The following is a 19415-nucleotide window of genomic DNA, read 5'->3' on the forward strand; positions in this document are numbered from 1 at the left end:
ATTAATGAGGTTTTCAAATGTTTAAAACCATGTACTGTATGCTTGTCATTTTCTTTGATACGTTTAAGTAAATATGTCTCTCAATGAAGAGCAATTTCACCACAACTCTTCACTTTCGAGCCTCCAAAACACCACAGGGCCCAGATCAATTGGCAGACAAACATAATAGGTTTCAGGAATTGGGGCTTGGCTACTGTTTCTCACCACAGCAGTGGGCAGTCTTTTCCTAGCTGGATTGATGCCTGGAGGGAGGGCAGTGTGGAGCCTAACCCCTCGTTCACCCACACTGTACCGGGCCTGTGGTTAGAGAGAGACAGCAGGGAGGGAAAGAGAAGAGACAGAGAAGACAAAAGTGGGGAAGGAAACGAGATGGCGGGGCTTTAGTTTGCGAGATACAAGCAGGGCATTTGTAAAGGAACATGTCAAGGGCCCCCCCCCCCCTCCCTTGTGAACCTTTCCCTGCCTTCTCCCTTTCTCCGGTCGCTCTGCTCTTCCCCTCATGCCCAGCGTACGCGTGCAGGGGGAGGAGTAATGACATGAGACTTAAACAGTGACTCTACGCAGCGCCATGCTAGGGGAAGAATGGAGGTTAATGAACTGACATCCCCTCCACCCCGAACACGCCTCCACCCCATGCCCACCTTCCTACTCTCTGGCACACACTGACAAGCCCCCTACAAAACAGTGGGGCTGAACGCTGGCACTGAGCCAAAGATCTGGAGATTTAAGGAGTATGATTGAACAGCAAGTGGATTTATACTGCGAGTACATTAACAATTAGTAATCTGATATAACTTACAATGTAAATGACCTGTAAACATCAGCTCACATAACTTTTCAGTCATTAAGATTAATTCTCTGGGGACAACACATTTTTGTACCAAATATATGTACACTCTATTCTAATGTCAGTCAGTCAGATGCAGGCTGCTAGGTTGGCTTAAAAAAACAGTCAAACCGCAAGTGTCAGCATCTTACCAAACAGCACACGATTACACACAACTGTTCACCTATTAAGGACAAACAGCTCTTGCGCACCAGACCACATATAATACACATTGTGCTATCACAGTGCATACAGGGCCGTGAATAACACAACCAGACCCTCAACAAGACGCTCAACTATTTCTTGGTTGTCACATGGGGAGTGCGGGTGTCGAGGATGTTATATAAAACCTCAGTGGCCTTTAAGTTGCATCACAGGAAAACCAAGTAAAGGTGAAAATAAGCAACAGATAAGAGTTGATCTGAGACAAGCATGCACAACAATACATAAAAGAGAGAAGAACAGTGAGGTCCAAAGGAAAGCTTCAGAAATGCAACTTTAAAGTTAATGTAAAAAAACGACATTTGCATGACCATGTCTGAGGGTAAATAAACAGATGCAAGTGCACTCAGCATCAGGCATTTTTTTACATTTGCCAATAAGATATCCTAACACTGCTGGTATTAATCTACTTTTAATATAAGCCAGTGCTTTTCATTTAGCTCCACACTGGCCTGCTGCATGTCTGATTGACAGCTCCATCACAATCCTCCACACCACATTTTCAGAGACCCTACCATTTAATCTGAAAGCTTTTAAGTAAAAGGCCAATGGAAGATATCCTGCTGAAAAAGCTATTGCCTTAATTACCTAAAATAAAAAAAGCAAACAAAAATGCAAAAATGAACATCACCAAATGCAGAGATAGAATTGATAATGGGGACGCATACCACTTTTACAGAGCTTGAAAACAATGGAAGATGGATGATGAGTCATTAGCGCCCATTGTGAATCTTTTCAGCAAGTAATTTGTGGGAAGGCTTGTACATTTGTAATATTCTTAAACTAAAGAGCCCTCAGAACACAAACTCCATAAAATAATAACAGGCATTTCACCTTAGCACTATCCGAACCTCTCAATTATTTACCACTAATGAATTGCCTTGGGCAATATTCTTCCTAAGTACAATATCAACCATCCCAGAGAGGCTGAATCAGCTCGCTCAAATACTTAAATACATTTACTCAATTATGCTCACTGTCTCTAATATGAAAGAGACAGGATGTGCAAGCTTTTGTCTCCAGATTTTTTCATACGCTCTGTTTCAGTCTTGTTATTTTAAGAAAATTCTCACATGCACAGCGCTGATAATGATTAATTGAAGAAAGATTTTTTATAGAAACAAGCAATAACAAGGTTCTTGACTTTTCCTCTGTTTTTGCATCAGTGGTGTGGGAGGATACAATGAAAGCATCTCTGCTATTGTTGTTGTGTCTAGCCTTAGTAACATAACAGTACTGCAGGCCAGGAGCCAGGCTTTGCCCTTTGCAGTCGAACATGCCACCTTCAATATCTTGTTGCAACATCGCAGATAAGTCTGCAAGAACCTGAGAGAGCTACCAACACAGGTAACCAACAGGTAGGAAAAGGATGGACATAAACACTATAAGAGTATATAATGGAATCAGTGTGGAATAACTGTGTGAGTAATGAAGCCATCAAACACGAACAGTGTGACTGAGAGCAGGAAGTGGACGAATAACCTTCAGTATTTAAACCATCACCTAAGTGAATGTAAATAAATTCAACCATCTGTTAGCTTCCCCTATAGGGGACATCTTTCTACTGGGGAAAATGTGTGTGTGTGTGTGTGTGTGTGTGTGTGTGTGTGTGTGTGTGTGTGTGTGTGTGTGTGTGTGTGTGTGTGTGTGTGTGTGTGTGTGTGTGTGTGTGTGTGTGTGTGTGTGTGTGTGTGTGTGTGTGCTTTAGGCACAGTTTATTATGCTCTTAAATCCCTTCTTTTCCTCAATCCACAAAAAACCTAAACATCACATGTCAAAAATCTAAATATTATACATGTTTTTCATATATTTCACATAAGAAATATAGAAAATCGCAAATTCCAATTATTTCATTCAGCACAATAATGCAGTCTTTCTTGCTGGTTAGATAGATGATGACTCCATCTTATTGTTTGGACATTGAACTATAGATAAGCTATGTTAGTGTTGACACAAAGCCTAAATGTAGTCCGGTCATTCTGTGTCTCTTCTTGTTTCTATTTTTTTTTTAACATCCAGCAGGATTGCGCATGTGCAGGTGTTTATATGCGCATATTTAATATCTGCAGTCCACTCAAAGTAACAATCTGAGCATTCGGTTCTATTTTTCACGATCGACATTGTTATCACCAATAAATCTGAGAAAATTCCTAACCGTCATCTTTTTACTGCGTAACACAGCAGTGACTAGCTTTAGTCAGTTTCATGCTATCCCGCTGTAATCATCAGTCCTTGGCTGTAACTACACTAGAGAGAAATTTAAGTGCAAAGGATCCCATTCCTAGACAGCTGGTGGTTGTAAATTCCTATCAGGGAATAAAAAATCAGGGAGGGAGGGAGAGAGTTTGAAAGAAAACATATACTATTTTCATTTCAACTGCTTTAGGGATTAAGGCTCAGGGCTCTAGAAAAAAGACTGCATTAAAATAATCCACCATTTGCATGTTTTATCTCACAAAGGAGGCTCACATAGACACACATACACACCAACCCCCACTCGCCTCCCTCCCTCCTCCCTTCTTCTCCTCCATCCCCTCCCCCATACACACACAGACACACAGACACAGACACACACACACACACACACACACACACACACACACACACACACACACACACACACACACACACACACACACACACAAACGCTCATATGCACATCACACATATACACACTGTCATCATTAAGCACACACACACACACACACACACACACACACACACACACACACACACACACACACACACACACACACACACACACACACAGACACACACACACACACACACACTGAGATCAACCTGCTGCCATCTGCTCTACGCGCTCTCTACAATCCTCACAGAATACATTATTCACTACAATACATCACATCACATTCCCTCAATGTCACAGCCTTGTGCTGGAGAAGAGGGAGAGAGATAGAAAATGGGGGAGAGAGGAGAGCAAAACAGCTATTGTACTATGAAGAGAGAGAAAAATAGAGAGAGAAGAGGGGGGGGGGGGGGGCGGGTTGGCCCGTTACACTGAGCATCATAGAGAAAATTAAAGAGAGTTTGATTTGGCTTTAGAAAAACTTGTTCCAGTTACAGCTAGGCTGCATTAACACTCCAAACAAGGAGGTTAGTGTATAAAAAGTTAAGAGAGAAACTTCTCATCATGGGTAAACATTTGGTTGTATCTTCCTTCCTCAGTTTCTTCCATTTTTAGGCTGCAGTTCTTTAATATTTCACAATGAAAGACCAACAGCAACAATGTACTGTATAAGTTAGTTTCTCTATAAATACCCTGTATTTGGCATTCAGCTGCTCCACTTTATCCCACAAAAAAACATCAATCTTTAAATGGGTCATAAATACACAGTATACTATTATTTTTCAAAAAGGTGTTCCAATTAATTATTTAGTAACAATGGATTAAAAGACTTTGAAAGGGGTTTGCTCGGCGACACATACTAACAGAGAATCATCTCTGGATCATTTTAGTCTCTTTCGGTTTATTGTTTTGGTTTTACAGCCCACTACTTTACTGTTTTGGTTCAATGTTACTGCTCACATATATATATATATATATATATATATATATATATATATATAACAATTTCAGTCACAGCAGGCTGCGTTTTTTTTTGGATACTCGCCCTGGACCAAACAGTATGGACACAATTTGAGTGACTTGTGGATCGTGTGGAGCATTTACTAGCTAAACAGTTTCCCTGGGAAGTTTGTGGAGAGCAACACAAGAGCTAAAAGGAGACTGGTATTGGATTTACATTTGCCATGTAAACAGAATCACAACATAAAATGAATGTCAATTTTGCTCCTTGTCCGCAGGATGTGTGAATAGGCATCGTTACTAGAAGGTGGTCAGGTAAAGTGTACATTTGGGGGCTATTTTCATCTAGGGATTAATACACATTTGATGCATCAGCGAGTAATTACAGCACCCAAGACGGTGTGGCTTATTTATGTATTTTTATTCATTTTGAAACATCAATGGAGGCCTGTGGGATAAAGGAATGAGCTCTATAAGGCTTAGGGAATAGACAATTATTGTTAGTAAGATAAATAAATTGTATTTTTGGTCTTTTGATGGGATTTGTTTAAAGTAGGAACATATAAAAACAGCTTCAGCCTTATCCTTTAAGTGTTATCAGTTATAAATGTACTGTATATAACATATTTTTTTAATACACCATTATGCATAATTTACTTTACTCTGGTGTGCTTCACTGATTTTAATTTAGATGAGAGGAATCGCTTTCTTTTTAAATGAAAATAATTCTGATTGCTTTGTTTACATGTTTAACTATGTCCCTGTTTTGTGTGTGTGTGCAAACCATGAACATTGTGTGTGTGTGTGTGTGTGTGTGTGTGTGTGTGTGTGTGTGTGTGTGTGTGTGTGTGTGTGTGTGTGTGTGTGTGTATGTGTGTGTGTGTGTGTGTGTGTGTGTGTGTGTGTGTGTGTCACCATTGTGCGGTGGCAGAGCGGAGGGAGTGAACAGCTGGCAGGCCCACACTTGACTACATATTGACCTGCTTTGCATTCACCTGTTATTCAGCCGAACCTAATGTTTCCACTTGGCTCTGCTGCAGCTGAGCTGCAATTAACCTTGCTGTGAGAGCAATGCAGGCAAGACTTAAGTAATTTGTCAAAGAAGATTGTGGAACTTCGCTAAATGTCATTCAAATTAATCCAGCAAACTGAAGACTTTTAACTTTCATTTGTATAATAGGGATAAGAAACATCTTATTTTTACCTGTAAATAAGTTCAATACAATGCTAACATATGTTGTACTCTCTTAACGTTTTCGACTGAGTTATGGTGTTTCCTGTCTGTGACATTTTGCTTTTGATTGAACATTTCATTTGCCTGTCTAACACAGCATTTAAATGGCAGAAATTGCTGCATCAGACCCTTTCCCTTTTTTCTACTTCTCTCCTCATCTTTGCCTCCTCTGGTTTTTTTTCCCACCCTCCCTCCTCTTTTTCCCAGATGCTCTCTCGGCTCTTGTCTGTGTTTGGGCTGCGACTGCGAGGGGTCACCGCCTGCCTTGTTCTCACACGTGGAGCGCGGAGAGCGTGTGTTCGTACGTGTGTGGGAAATAGAGAGAGAAACAGCACACACTCATCTATGAATGATTATATGAATGAGTGTGTGTGCAAGAACGTCCAAAAAAAAGAGGTGTCTGAGTGTGTGAATTTATCCCAATGTCTGTACAGTTGAGCCTGAGTGCCTTTCCTACTGTGTGTGTTTCAAAGTGTTTTGAGTGTGTATCTTTCTGTCTGTGTGTATGTGTGTGTGCCTTGCAAGCTCACTGCCAGGTCTCTCTAATGAGTCTGTCAGGCGCTGTTAGCGACGGCGTGCTCCCCTGGCTCAGCGCACTCCTACAGACACACTGTGATTAGCCGGGCCAACGGCACGCCACCGGGCCAGATTAAACACTCACCACGCCGCCAGGGAACACACACATTCACACACACAGACACACTCAGCACAGCACACATTAGAGCAAGCTTTACACTCGCCCGCGAAAGCCAAACACACACACACACACACACACACACACACACACACACACACACACACACACACACACACACACACACACACACACACATAGACGTACTTAGACACCAACAGCTTCATCATCATCATGCCCATTAGCCTGCTCTGATACAGTAACACGTACTTGCCCTCCAGAGCCAGGTGTTGATGCCAATAGAACTGAAAATGAATGTGGAGTATAAACATAATACGAGGCACCTATGGCACTGGTAAAATGTAAATATTTCATTAATATGTCCGTCTTTATTGAATTCCTGTCTGAGGCTAATCTTGAACATCACTCAGAATTAGGGCCAGCCCTTCTGGCTTCAACAGCTTTCAACATCTTCATTAAAGCGACATGATTCACTAATTACAGGTAATTACCCTTTAATGAGCGGCCCAGATGAATGAGAAGATATGCAGAGGAGGGGCAGGCATTAGGCTGCGTCATTTTTCATTCCTCAAGGGCCAAGAGCGGACTGACTGAGTGTTACAGCTCGACCGTTAGTCGCGCCATGGTGCTGGGGTTAAAAAAGGCTAGCTGGACCCAATTCACACATCCGTCAGACTCAAATTTGATTTACTTGACCTTCTGAACCAGACAGTCATACTTGGTTGTCTCTGTTCGCACTTGACTAGATCTATATACATTACACATTAGACATTTCAGTTTCCTTACATTTTTGGTTTATTACCCCTAGACTAATACTTCCCCCACAAAATGACCAGCTGTATACCATTTAGTCTCTATTAAAAACACTTTGGATATACAGGGACGACAAGCTTGCATTTGCAAGGGTGAGACTGTTTATGCATAAGTGTTTTAATAGGGCACACTGAATAAATTAGACTTGAATTATACTCCAGGAGTTGTGTGAGCATTTGTGAATAGATGTTTCGATAAAGTTTTGCTGTTGTTAAACGAGGGTCGCTTTTACTTCAATTGATGAAGACATTTCTCGTTTTTTTCAAATATTGACGGTAATTCAAGTTCAGAAATGGATGTATAAAATGTGGTATTTATGGGCAAGGTGATTTTAGCAAAGACCGCCAGTGTCAAAGTCCACAATGGTACCTGAGTTTTAATTTAAATCAGACTTCAAAAAACGGATTCTATCCTTTAATTCCAGAGAAAAAAGAACATTTGGCTCAGAAGTCAGAAAACATATTTTTATCTCTTGACAGAATGATGCTCTTTTTTTTTTCTTTCTGACCCATCCAATACATCTTAAAATCAACGGGATGGGCCCCAACCCCCAGCACGGGAGTGGGTGTTTGAACTAACAGAGATGTTGTGTTGCCATGTCCTTAATGGTGGTATACATTCATTTAACCTGAAGCTGTATTTGTTGGTGACCTTAGAAGAATTCCATGTAACACCTTTCACTTAACAGGCATGTTAAGAAATCTTTCGGTTCAGAAAGTCAGGTCCACTACCCACCCCTTTAGCGGACTGCTATACGAAAGTGTAAAGTGTTTAACACAAGAAGCAGCAACCTCACCTAGAGTGACTGGTTCAGAAAAGCTTTGATCACCCTTGACTTCAACAACGAATGTGTGTTTTCCTCGGTTAACTCTCAGAAGTAATATCACCGGCACTGTAATGAAGTGAGAATTGTTACACATTTTAGGTTGTAATGGGTTAAAGTGTGAAGCTTTTCTAACTGTGAAGGTGTAGAAGGTGCAGACTGTAAACTCTCAAAAGTGAGGGTTGTTCATTGTTCCTTTGTTATTTAACAAGGGGAAAAAACTCTCTTTTTTCCTTCTTCCTGTGACTCTCTTTCTCTCAGAAAGCCAGCAAGCGAAAATGAGTTTGATCTGACAATTTACCAACATTAAAGAGTGAAGTTTCTTATCTCACGCCTGCAGAAAAAAAGTCCCTTTAAGAAGAAACTGTTCAACATATTTCCCCTTTATCTGATTCTTCTCCTCCTTGCTTGCTGACTCTCGTGCCAAATGGCCTATTTTTACCCCTGCGTGTGGCATCTCAGGGTTTTCCTTGTCACCACCACATTTCCTGCCATCATTGTATAGGTATGGTTAAACAGTGCAGTTACTGAAAAGGCCCTGAATGTTTAACTGTCTCCCTCTCAGATGTGGTCACAGATCTTTGTCTGCATATCTAAGGTAGTGTGGCCTTGACATTGCTTTCGTCTTATATTTCCTGTACACAGAAACAGGAATACACTAAAGCCGAAATCCTGATCCAAGTATTGGAAACATTTCTGGTTCAATTTCTTCTGTTTGTTTGCCTTTAATCCAAGCCTCTGGGATTAGGATATTTACAGAAATAACCCTTTGTTTACGATACACTAATCCAATCACCGCGCTAAAGTTCATTCAATTTGTGCCCTGACAGTGAACCCCTCCCCCGCCCCATTCCCCAACCCTTACCCTCCTCCTACTCTAAAGCATATTTATCATGATGCCATACGCCCCGACACAACACTGCGCCTTTTCTCCAGCTGAAATGTGCAGAATGTGATATACTGTCCTGTGTGGCACAATGGAGTAATTGTGTTTTGTCCCTTGAGGGAAAATATGAGTTAGAAAAGGAGAAATATCAGCGCAGGATGTATGCTTTTCAGCCTCAAATGACAATTTAGTTGTGAAAGAGCGCAGCTCATGGACATATAAACAAGTAACTTGATTATTTCAGATGTGACTGTGTAGCCTGACCTCTCTTTAAGCTGGCTTTAGTGACCCTCTTAGCTGTCACGCCTTATTTTTTATTTTTTTTGCAGCACTCTAGTATAATATACTTTAATAACCTCTCTTTCTGCAGGGCAAACTGTTTATTAGACCTATATATTTCAAACTATACAAAATCAGTTCCAGATGTATATGAGTAAGTAGCATTCCTTTATGAAACACAAATACAAGTAAGGTCTTAAAATGATAAACAATGAAAGGCCAAAAGACTGCATGAAGTTAACTGTCCTCTTTGTACTGCACCTCTCTTCCAGCGTGACGTACACAGTGCCTCTTTTGTTCTGCCACTCATTGCTTATGTTACTGTAGAGCACTAATGCACACAGATCGATAGCATACTTTCCATTTCAACACATTGAGCCGATGTACGGACACACAGTTGGAATTGATCCTGTCCTGTCAACACAAAGTTGTATGCGTGTATGTCTTTTTCCTGCTGAAAAATAAATGGTCTTTAAATGAAAAGCTTTCTCTTTTCACAGCCTGTTCACAATCTCAAACCCCTTTGTAGCTTGATGTTGACATCTCTGTATTACACATTGAATAACTGGGTTGCTGATGATGATGTAAGGCTAGGTGGGTGGTTATATTGTATAACACAGCACATCTAGATCAAAACAGAACATCTGGCCCATTCACATGAATCAAATTTAAAAACGTTCTGTCACTCCCAAATGCCTCCTCTTGCACATTGTAGACCTTTTATGATTGCGAAAAAAAACATACTGGCTCAAATAAAAAGAAATTCAACAGCTGTAAAGGCATAAAAGCCATAAAATATTTGAATACACCAATAAAACAATAAGTTTGAAATGTAAAGAAATAATAAGCAAACAATGCTTGTCGCCTGTTGGTCTAGAACAAACAAACCCAGGCAAATCAATTTCCTCCCCCCCAGGATGTCCACCGCATACTAGCGGGTTTTTACGACCACGGCTGAAAGGTGCAAAAACACCAGACATGGTTCAAATAAGCAAAAGTATCAATCTGCACCTTTAACAATCATATAGTACAAGGTGCACACCGAGTGAATAAAGACTGAATGATTTATTGGCACGTAGGCAGAAAACAGGAACTGGCTGCTCTGACGCAAGCATTTCATACTCTAGATAAAGAAATGACTGATTTAAGGGACACCTAAAACATTTCCCCTTTTTAATCCTGAACTTGCAGAAAAAGATGCAAAACGATATTGCATCAATTTCAGTCAACAGTTAAATTTAGCAGAAATACAAAGGCAAATGTTTTGTTTTCCTTTCATGTATTGTGACAAATTTCTGTCAAGGGAGAAACACCTTCCTGGAGTTAAACTAAGAAATGTCAAATCAATATTGTGTACAATGACGACTTGCTACAGGCTGTACACCATTTCATTCCACTTTAAACAATTAACTCTGTCCGTAAAGACCTGTGATCCTTGCTCTGTGTGGCTGTTTGAGTATGAAAAACAACTCCAGGAAGAAGCAGAAAATGTTTCTTTCCCCCGGCTATAAATCATATAGTGGTCTTTTAAAATGATACATTGTAGGAGGAAACTCTTTAAATTTTGTGAAGCTCTCAGCCCACACAATACAGTAGGTGCTTTTGAGACCAAGATAAAATGTTTTCAGTGATAACAATAAAACAGCTCTTCTTGGTTCGATGAACCAAACCATCAGCATCTGAAAGGCAGAGATGGGGACAGAACCAGAGAGAGGGAGAGCACTAATCTCATTACCTTCTCTTCCTGGCATGAGAGTATATTCATTTCTCTGTAGCAACGGGCGGGAGGGTGACGACGGGAGAAAAATTCAATCGCACATCCCACATTTCATTTTCCATGTAATTAAATCAGTTCAATGTTATAAAAACATGTAAACTCCGTCAATGACTTTGAGCCATTTGCATTTTTAATCAGGCCAGATTAATTCTAATAAGCGAGCTGGGCTAAGACGATGACAGAGCAGGCCTATTGTGTGTCTGTCACACTCATTTAATTCTGTAATTATGTCCCATATCCTATTATGATAATTGGCTTTTTATTCTCAATCAACAACCAGCCAAAGCTATTAAGTAATAATCTCTGACTACTGCACGTTTAACCTTACACATTACAAGTTTGCCACCTTAAAAAAAACCAGCCGGCTGATAAAAGAATGGAAAAAGCAAAAACCGTGCAATGCTCTGGCTTATTCATCCCAGCTACTTGCTCCAAATGAAAAATGACTGTTAAGAAGCTGCATGTTGACACTTGGCATAGGGTGCAAAGCAAACACATTAGACGGAGGAAATGGGTATCACCATCTTCCCCCTGCAAGGTAACTAAGCAGAGAAGACGAATGTGTCTGATGTGTTCAGCCATTTCCTCTGCTCCCTCTCTGGGGAGTCACTCAAAAAATCTCTGAAGAAACTGGCCCTGCTGTTTAATTGAAAGACACTGCTGCAACAAATAGAAGAAGTGCAAACAGATTACAGCCTGTGAGACGTGCATCAAGCTAAATATCTCTGACAGAAAGACGATGATATTGTGGGTGAGAATCGCAGGCATGCCTACAGCTAGAACTTTTCAGTGATTTGTTATAACGGTTAATTAATTAGAGATTGTTTAAGGTTTAGTTTGGCAGAGCCAATATGTGATCTAGTAGTTGGATCTCAATATATAGGTTCAATGAAGCTAACCTTGCAACCATATGTAACTCCCAAAACTGTGTTAAAGTTTATTAAAAACAAGTGCTGAATCTACATTTAAAAAGTATAAAACAACAACATAGTGTATTATAAACTTCAAATTCTCAGCAGGCCATGAGAAAGGCTAACACCTACATGTAACCCTTAAAACTCCAATATAGATAAATGGCACTTGTATAAAAAACCTGTAAAAATGGTTTCTTCTTTCAGGAAATGATTGCATATACAAGACTCAATTTAGTTTTTTTATTCCTGGCCTGTGTAGCTATAGCCATGATATAATTAATTGTATTATCATCTCCCCTTTCAAAAGAAGGTTAAAACATTTTATACATCTGAATGCCTACTTGCACAGCAGAAAACACCAATTGTAGCCCCAGATTGCTGCCTCAGCAGCATTACCAAAGAGGAGCGGTCACATGCAATGTGCGGTGGCAATGCAAAGATGTAGGACACATAATGCCAACTATTCATATCACTAGTCGCCATGCACCATGACCTTTGTTGTAAAACATGTGGTCAGAGACATTTTGAACCAAGTCACACTACTGCAGCAGTTAAGTTATGTGGCATTTCTTTGAACTAGTCAAACAGGAAATGTGCATTGACCTTTTTTATAGAACCAAAACGAGAGAAAACCACAATCTAATTGCATTGTTAATGCTTTGCTCATAAGATGAAAAAAAGAAAATTTCAGATAATGTTAAAGAATTAGGTACAACTATTGAGTATAAATAAAATTCCAATAATTGTCCTTAAACATTTAAATTGGTTGTTATTCTTTGTGTTTCAGAACATTTATCACCTGATTTAATAGCATGATTTCCATTTTTTAAATCCGTTTGTTAACTCTTAGCACAGTAGCACAGTCAGTGAACCAATTAAATACAATCTATGCATGATCCAACATTTCTTCAATCACACGTTTCAACTCTCATTATCATTTGTCTGGACTGAACAACAAAAACTTTTCTTTCATCAAGAGAAAATGTCTTAATTTCTTTTTATAATCAAATGAGTTATTTCTCAGCTACTGTCTATGTTATGTTAATTTTATGTCACACTAAGGCTAACTTACTTCCCTTTCTTATTTATACAAAGTAAAACTATCTGTGACAATGTTGTTTGTTCGTTCAGAAGCTCGTATGATAATGGAAAAAAATGTCATCCATTCAGTATAGTTCAAAATGTACCGTTAACAAAGGCAGGAAGGCGGTGTGGGCTGGAAGGGCTTTGTTTCAACAGGAGCCACCCTGATGCAAATGACAGTTGGACCTTTAATGTTAGCAGATTTTTACTGGCGACTTTCCTCTCAACAAAATGCTTGTGCAGTCATCTCACTCATATTCTTAACTCTAAAATTAGCCGTGGAGTGCAGCAAGCTGTCAGTGCTGATTCAGTTGGACAGTCACAGCTCGAACGTATTAATTTTCTCGTACAGGAGAAAAGTGCTTTTCCAGGTTTCAGTATCCCTCTTTGCGTACATCCCTGTGCATTATAGTACTTTAGAGAAGCCCATTTTTATTTACCAGAACATTTTTAGAGAGATTTATCTCCAGCACCAAAGGACAGATGCAAAAAAAGAAGAAGAATGGCCTCTCAAACTGTCCAATAATATCCCTTTTAGCGTTCCGTCGAGAAGACTTACTTAATAAACCTTTTTATTTCACAGTCAACCTTATGAAAGTGCCTTATGGCCTCACAATTTACATTTTACTCAATAATTATCTGTAAAGGGGACTTAATAAGATTCCTCTTGAGTACACACAAGGTGAGCGTTACTATGGGGACGCAGAAAGCCCTGTGTGCTCCGTGGAACTGAGGCCTGCTCTATTGTGGCGAGAGACAACAGCTGTCTTTACCTTTGGCAGGAAAACCACCTCATTAAGGGCAGCCATGTTTGTTTTTGTGCCCGATACCTAGCCCTAAGCAAACACTGCCATATCTCAACTCCACAGCCCTTGCAGTCTCAACATTTCCTTCCCTATTGTGAAGGGAGGCCCTGGCACGTTGAGCCTGCACCTCGTTTTTTTCTCTTTCCGCGAGCTCTGGCCGAGCTGCCAGCGGCTCTCAAAGAATGCGTGTTTAATTGAGAAATTTAGTAGAGGTTGGAGCTGGTGAAATTCTGAAATTCAGCAAGCACACAGCTGAGATGCTATGAATGTTGTGTATGTGTTATACACACAATGCATGTCATTATAATGCCTGATATCATGTCACAAGAAAGCCCTCTTTGTTTGTTGTCCCGTGGACATGATAAAGGCGTCATTATTTGCTCTGCTCACAGCTAACAGTAAAATCTGCACCGAAAGGTTTCATTCGCATATTTTCTCCTCTCTCAGCACTGTCTGTGGCTTGAGTGACAAGGCAGGTTAAATTCATAACACTTTGACAAAAATCCCATTTAAAAGGGAAAATGGCATTGAATGTCATTCCATTACTGCAGATGGCAAACATGGGAACACTCGAACCCAGAAGGCATTCACATTAACTTATACAAAACAGCAGAAAGACTATTTTCCCGGCTTTCTTATAATATATGTACAGCGCAGAAGTATTTTCAGCCAAAGCATTTCAAGAGTAGCCTTCCAAAATGTACTCACTTATTTGATTTCATCCCTTTTCACCATTTGTCAAGCCCAAAGTCACAATGCATTGTGAAATGAGTTCTTAATGTGGAGTAATGAGGCTGTCATGGCAAAGCAGTCTCTGCTTGTTTGAATTTGACTCATGTCGAAGATTCAATTAAATCAGCTGAAGTCAACCTGGCCCCAGGCCAGATCGGTAATGGGTGACCTCATTCAAACAATGCTCTGACATATTGAAACAATAAGAGGAAGGGCCTTGAGTCAGTTGCAAAAGCAAACTCCAGTCAAAGCGATAAGGTAGAAAAATTACAGTGAAGTCACCAAAGTGTTTGAAAGATGCATGCCGTCATGTGTCTTCAGGGTTTTTGTTTTTTATCATCTTTTTTGGTGCCAAAGTGGTTACATGTGTAAAATTTCATAGGACAAGCTGAATGTGTGTGTGTGTGTGTGTGTGTGTGTGTGTGTGTGTGTGTGTGTGTGTGTGTGTGTGTGTGTGTGTGTGTGTGTGTGTGTGTGTGTGTGTGTGTGTGTGTGTGTGTGTGTTTGTGATGCCTATAAAACCACAGTTCTACATGGCACAACATGGCAAAAGCAATATTTTATCATAAACAAAAGATAAACATCTCTATTGTCAATATACTAAGCACATATGCTCTGTGAACTCTGAGCCCCATTTCCTTTGCCCATAATAACTGAAAACAAAATTGCTCCAGCTTCAGAGATAAAACTGCTATAGAGATTTTAAACACAGCTGGCCCATCTCTTCTTTCGGAGGTTTACTTGTCCTCAGAAGTCTAAACTGATTTATTTGGATGTTTAAATGCCTGGAATCTAAATCATGACACAAACACTCCCAAGGCTATGTAAACAACCTTTCCAGTTCCAGTCCACAACCATGCTGTCTGAGCAATAACTTGAGTGCCAAGGGCAAAAGCACTTCTCACTTTTGGAAGGGTCTCCACTGTACGGAGTTATTAACAGAGGGCGCTCCCCAGTTTGTATAAAAGGGAGTAGGTATCACTAAAAGGCGTTTTCTGACAGTATTGTCAATTGACAATCAATTATGTTCCTTGTTTCAAGGTGCATTTACCATTTATTATGTGTAAATGTACAGTTTGGAAAGACACAGACATCCTGAGTGCTTTGTAGAATAAACAGAAAAGAGGACACAAAATCACAACGGAACATCTTGCTTTGCTCACTCTTGTTTCTCTATTCACCGGGGCCAATAGCGGTTACAGTAAACAGATAAAAGAGCGCACACACACACACTGTAAATGCATCTAGTTAAGCCGCATTCCCCATGGCCCTTATTCCATTAGAAATTAAAACTTGGGACAATTAGTGGCATATTGGTCTCAGCTCAGTGCGCTATAGTCGCACTCTCAAGGCTCCGAGATGACTTAATTACATGCTCGTCTGAAGACTGTGCTGGAGGAGCACAAACTGAATACCTTGAGAGAGGGTCAGACACAACAAACTCAATAGATGGCAAATTAACAGCTGATAGTCAGCCAGACGTGTTTTAAAAGTGTATTATGTGGCTTTTTTGTCATGGTTTTAGGAAGTAACTTTATCAAATGTCAATTTCAGTACTGAGAAATTATAAACTACCCACAAAATGTCAGTCCAATCATGCTGGCCTGTGATCATTTTTACAAATGGACAACAGACGGGATAAGGTAGGCGAAAGGTCAAATGTTGGCGAGTTCGGATTTATCTGGACAAAGCACTCGTTTCCTTGTTTGGGGAACTGTTTGGTACTTTGCTCTTATAGCTTTGGTTTGTCACTTCCTACAGAGGAAAGGGTGCAAATATTCAAACTCTATGCCATCTTTAGTGGCCAGGTTGGAAAAACAATTTTGGATCAGTCTAAGGTAGTAATTTAAGCTGAAAATACATGTATTTTTTAACAAAAGACCATAAGCAGTGCAACTTCAATTTAGCATCAAACCCGAATGAAGTATCTAATTTTACAGTTTGTTTCCATGAGAGACAGAGTGAGCACAGAGAGCAATGCATTTCATCAAAAATCCTGAAGGAACACAGATAACTAACTTGTTTTTTATATGCTTCATCACTCAGCTTATGACAAGGACACAAAGCACATTTTTCTGTAATTGAACCAACTATAGTTTATGTAACAAATGACCGTTCTGCCCTTCAAGCTGGAGAAAGAGACAGAGAGAGCGATTTGATTGCTCCATGTACTTGCTCTCGTCACGTGACACCATGTCCCATTATATTATGATGTTGTCATAGGAGGAGAGGAAATGAAATGCCTTGGAGCTGTGTGTGTGTGTGTGTGTGTGTGTGTGTGTGTGTGTGTGTGTGTGTGTGTGTGTGTGTGTGTGTGTGTGTGTGTGTGTGTGTGTGTGTGTGTGTGTGTGTGTGTGTGTGTGTGTGTGTGGGTTTGGATAGTGATTCATTGGTGTAAAAGTGAGCAAGTATACATGACCCTGAGTGTGTGTGCATGCGTGTGTGAGTAGTCATTCAGGGATCTAATTTTGTCTGGAACTTGAGCAGTTCTAATTGGCCATAATGGGATTTGTGTTTTATCACCTGCATCCTATCATAGCACCTATTGGCCCACAATGATGCGTTTGTGGTCACAATTTGTAAACAGTGCGAAAAGATGACTAAAAGAACACAATGATTGTATAATTCAACATAATGATATGGCTCTGCAGAAAATGATATGTGGATAATTGCAATAAAGTATTTATTTGTTTATGGTTTGTTTCCTATACGATGAGAAATGTCTAAAAAGGGTTTTACAGGGGGGGTTATCCAGAAATGACTGCAAAACAGGTTTCCAAACTATTAATGGTATTAAAATTGAGCATGGTGTGTAAGGTACTGTAACGAGGACATGTTAATTGATTGACAACTAAAGCAAACAATTAGACAGGGAACAATACAGTAGAAGTAAAAAAAATACCCAAATCATATTTATATCCTGCTTAACAACTTCACTGTGTTGTTTTGCTTTGTCTTTTTTTCACCTTAGTTCCTACCTACTTCCGTATCTACAAAAACACTTAGATGCAAATTGAGATAAAGAGCCTGTGGTAGCTGTTAACTACCTCAATTCTTAAAAGCCTTCTAGTTCTGTCGATAATCACCATGCTACTTGAATGCTTTGAATGTAGCTCAGCTTTGCATTTTGCTTCATTTTTATGCAAATGTAATGCATGATGGTATATGAGCTGTCCGAAAGCTTGTTTTACTCATGGCTGAACATTATGGACAAGTATCCAAAGTGCTTTATGACTTCTGTGGCTTAGCATTTATAAGAAGGTGGCCCTGATGAGGTTAACGTGTTAAATGCCACACTTAATAGTGTATTATATAAGGCTGGTGTCTATGACACCACTTGTAATTTGTACTCAACATATTCAAATCGTTTTCTAATACAGTTTCGTCAATGACTCAATAAGCATGGGCTGAGGTGAGATGGTTTTGAGATGCAGAGGAGATGAATGCATACTGTTTCTAAATGGTTGGTTTTCGTTGTTGCTTTCATATCTTCTTTTATGTACAGGGGATTTTTAGCTCAAACCACCAGGCACGACAAAGATTGAAGGGGAAACACTGCATTCAACTCAGTGAGTTTAAACACGCTCTCATTCGTCTTTGCACTCATACAGTTTCTTGTGTCTATGGTGGGCGGCAGCTGTTGCGTTTTCTCTAAAAATGAAACATATTGCAAAATAATTTTCCACTTGATGTTTAGTCCATTTAATGCAGTTGCTGTCCTAATCCCACGAATTACTTGTGTATAAACATACTCGACTATTTTACATTTGGAGATAGATTAATCTAGACACCAAGAACAAGGAAACATTTCTCAGTTTTTAACAATGAAAAAATTGGGGACAATAGGCAATGAGAGATGCCGTTGTTTTTTTTTCAACATGTCACCGTGTCAGTTGAGAATTTCCTCTGTGTGTGTCTCTGTGTTCGGGGATGTTGCATGAATGGGCATCCGCGTTTAGGGTTCAAAAGAAAACGGCAGCCTGAGCTCCAGTCTGTGTGAAAACCAAGGCTACGGTGCTCTGTATCAAGTGCCATTGTTTTGGTAATAGTAAACCTGGGGCACTTGCCAGGAGGCATTAGTCATTCATCTAACAAGTTCCACAAAGCAAACCACAAAGTGCTCCACTGTCGACTTCCTATTATTGAATTCTGAGCACACAAGCACATTTCCAAATATCTTACAGCAAGTTTTACGCATTCTGATGACTACCTACCTGAAGTATGGCTGCCATGTTTGTTTATTTGTTAATTTCCTTGACAGGAAGCCAGCTCATTTGGAAGCATGTTGTTTTTTTGAGCAAGGGATTGAATCGAAAAAGAAAAGAAGGGGGGTGGTGGGTGAAAGGCGGATAGGAGGGGATTAGGGCGGAGTGCAAATTTTCAGCAGGCCAGGCGTACGACATGATCTCTAATTACCCACAAAGCACTGTGTAACCCGAGTCACAGATTAGGCTGCATTATCAGGCTTAATAAAACATGATCATCTCTCAGTTTCACTACCTTTCCCTGCCCGGCTGCCACAAACATTTGTTCCTGGTTATGACATTCCCCGGTGCCCTGGATCAGTCTCTGGCCTAACTGTACCTGCTGCTGAATGAAAGTTTAACAAGGTATCTTAAACATCTGGGTAATCTGGGTTGATTGCACCAAAATAAATTATTTCCTAACCAACCAAGTATTACTTACTTTTTCTCAAAAATGTACCCTATGAAAACTGTTTGCAGTGTGCTCTTTTGATTCTTGGAAGACTGGTGTGTATTTCTTAAATGTCATTTTTCAATGCAAAATCCTTAACACATCCATTATATTATT

General features: G+C 40.0%; 1 protein-coding gene across 7 annotated transcripts in view; it reads right to left on the reverse strand.

Annotated features, from left to right (window-relative positions):
* Positions 1-19415, reverse strand: part of LOC134871758 (TOX high mobility group box family member 2-like) — a 70513-nt gene that overhangs the window by 43380 nt on the left and 7718 nt on the right. For 2 of the 7 annotated variants that reach the window (XM_063894634.1, XM_063894665.1), the window contains exon 2: positions 205-297. The exons of 1 other annotated variant lie outside the window; for it this stretch is intronic. In XM_063894634.1, the coding sequence (XP_063750704.1) occupies positions 205-297 (93 nt within the window). Of the gene's footprint in view, positions 1-204; positions 298-1176; positions 1196-14579; positions 14702-18817; positions 18885-19415 lie in introns of those variants that run through there. 4 more of the 7 variants (XM_063894641.1, XM_063894658.1, XM_063894674.1 and 1 more) reach the window with 4 other exon arrangements.

Source organism: Eleginops maclovinus, chromosome 1, assembly GCF_036324505.1.
Source record: "Eleginops maclovinus isolate JMC-PN-2008 ecotype Puerto Natales chromosome 1, JC_Emac_rtc_rv5, whole genome shotgun sequence".
In the NCBI taxonomy this organism is placed as follows: Eukaryota; Metazoa; Chordata; class Actinopteri; order Perciformes; family Eleginopidae; genus Eleginops; species Eleginops maclovinus.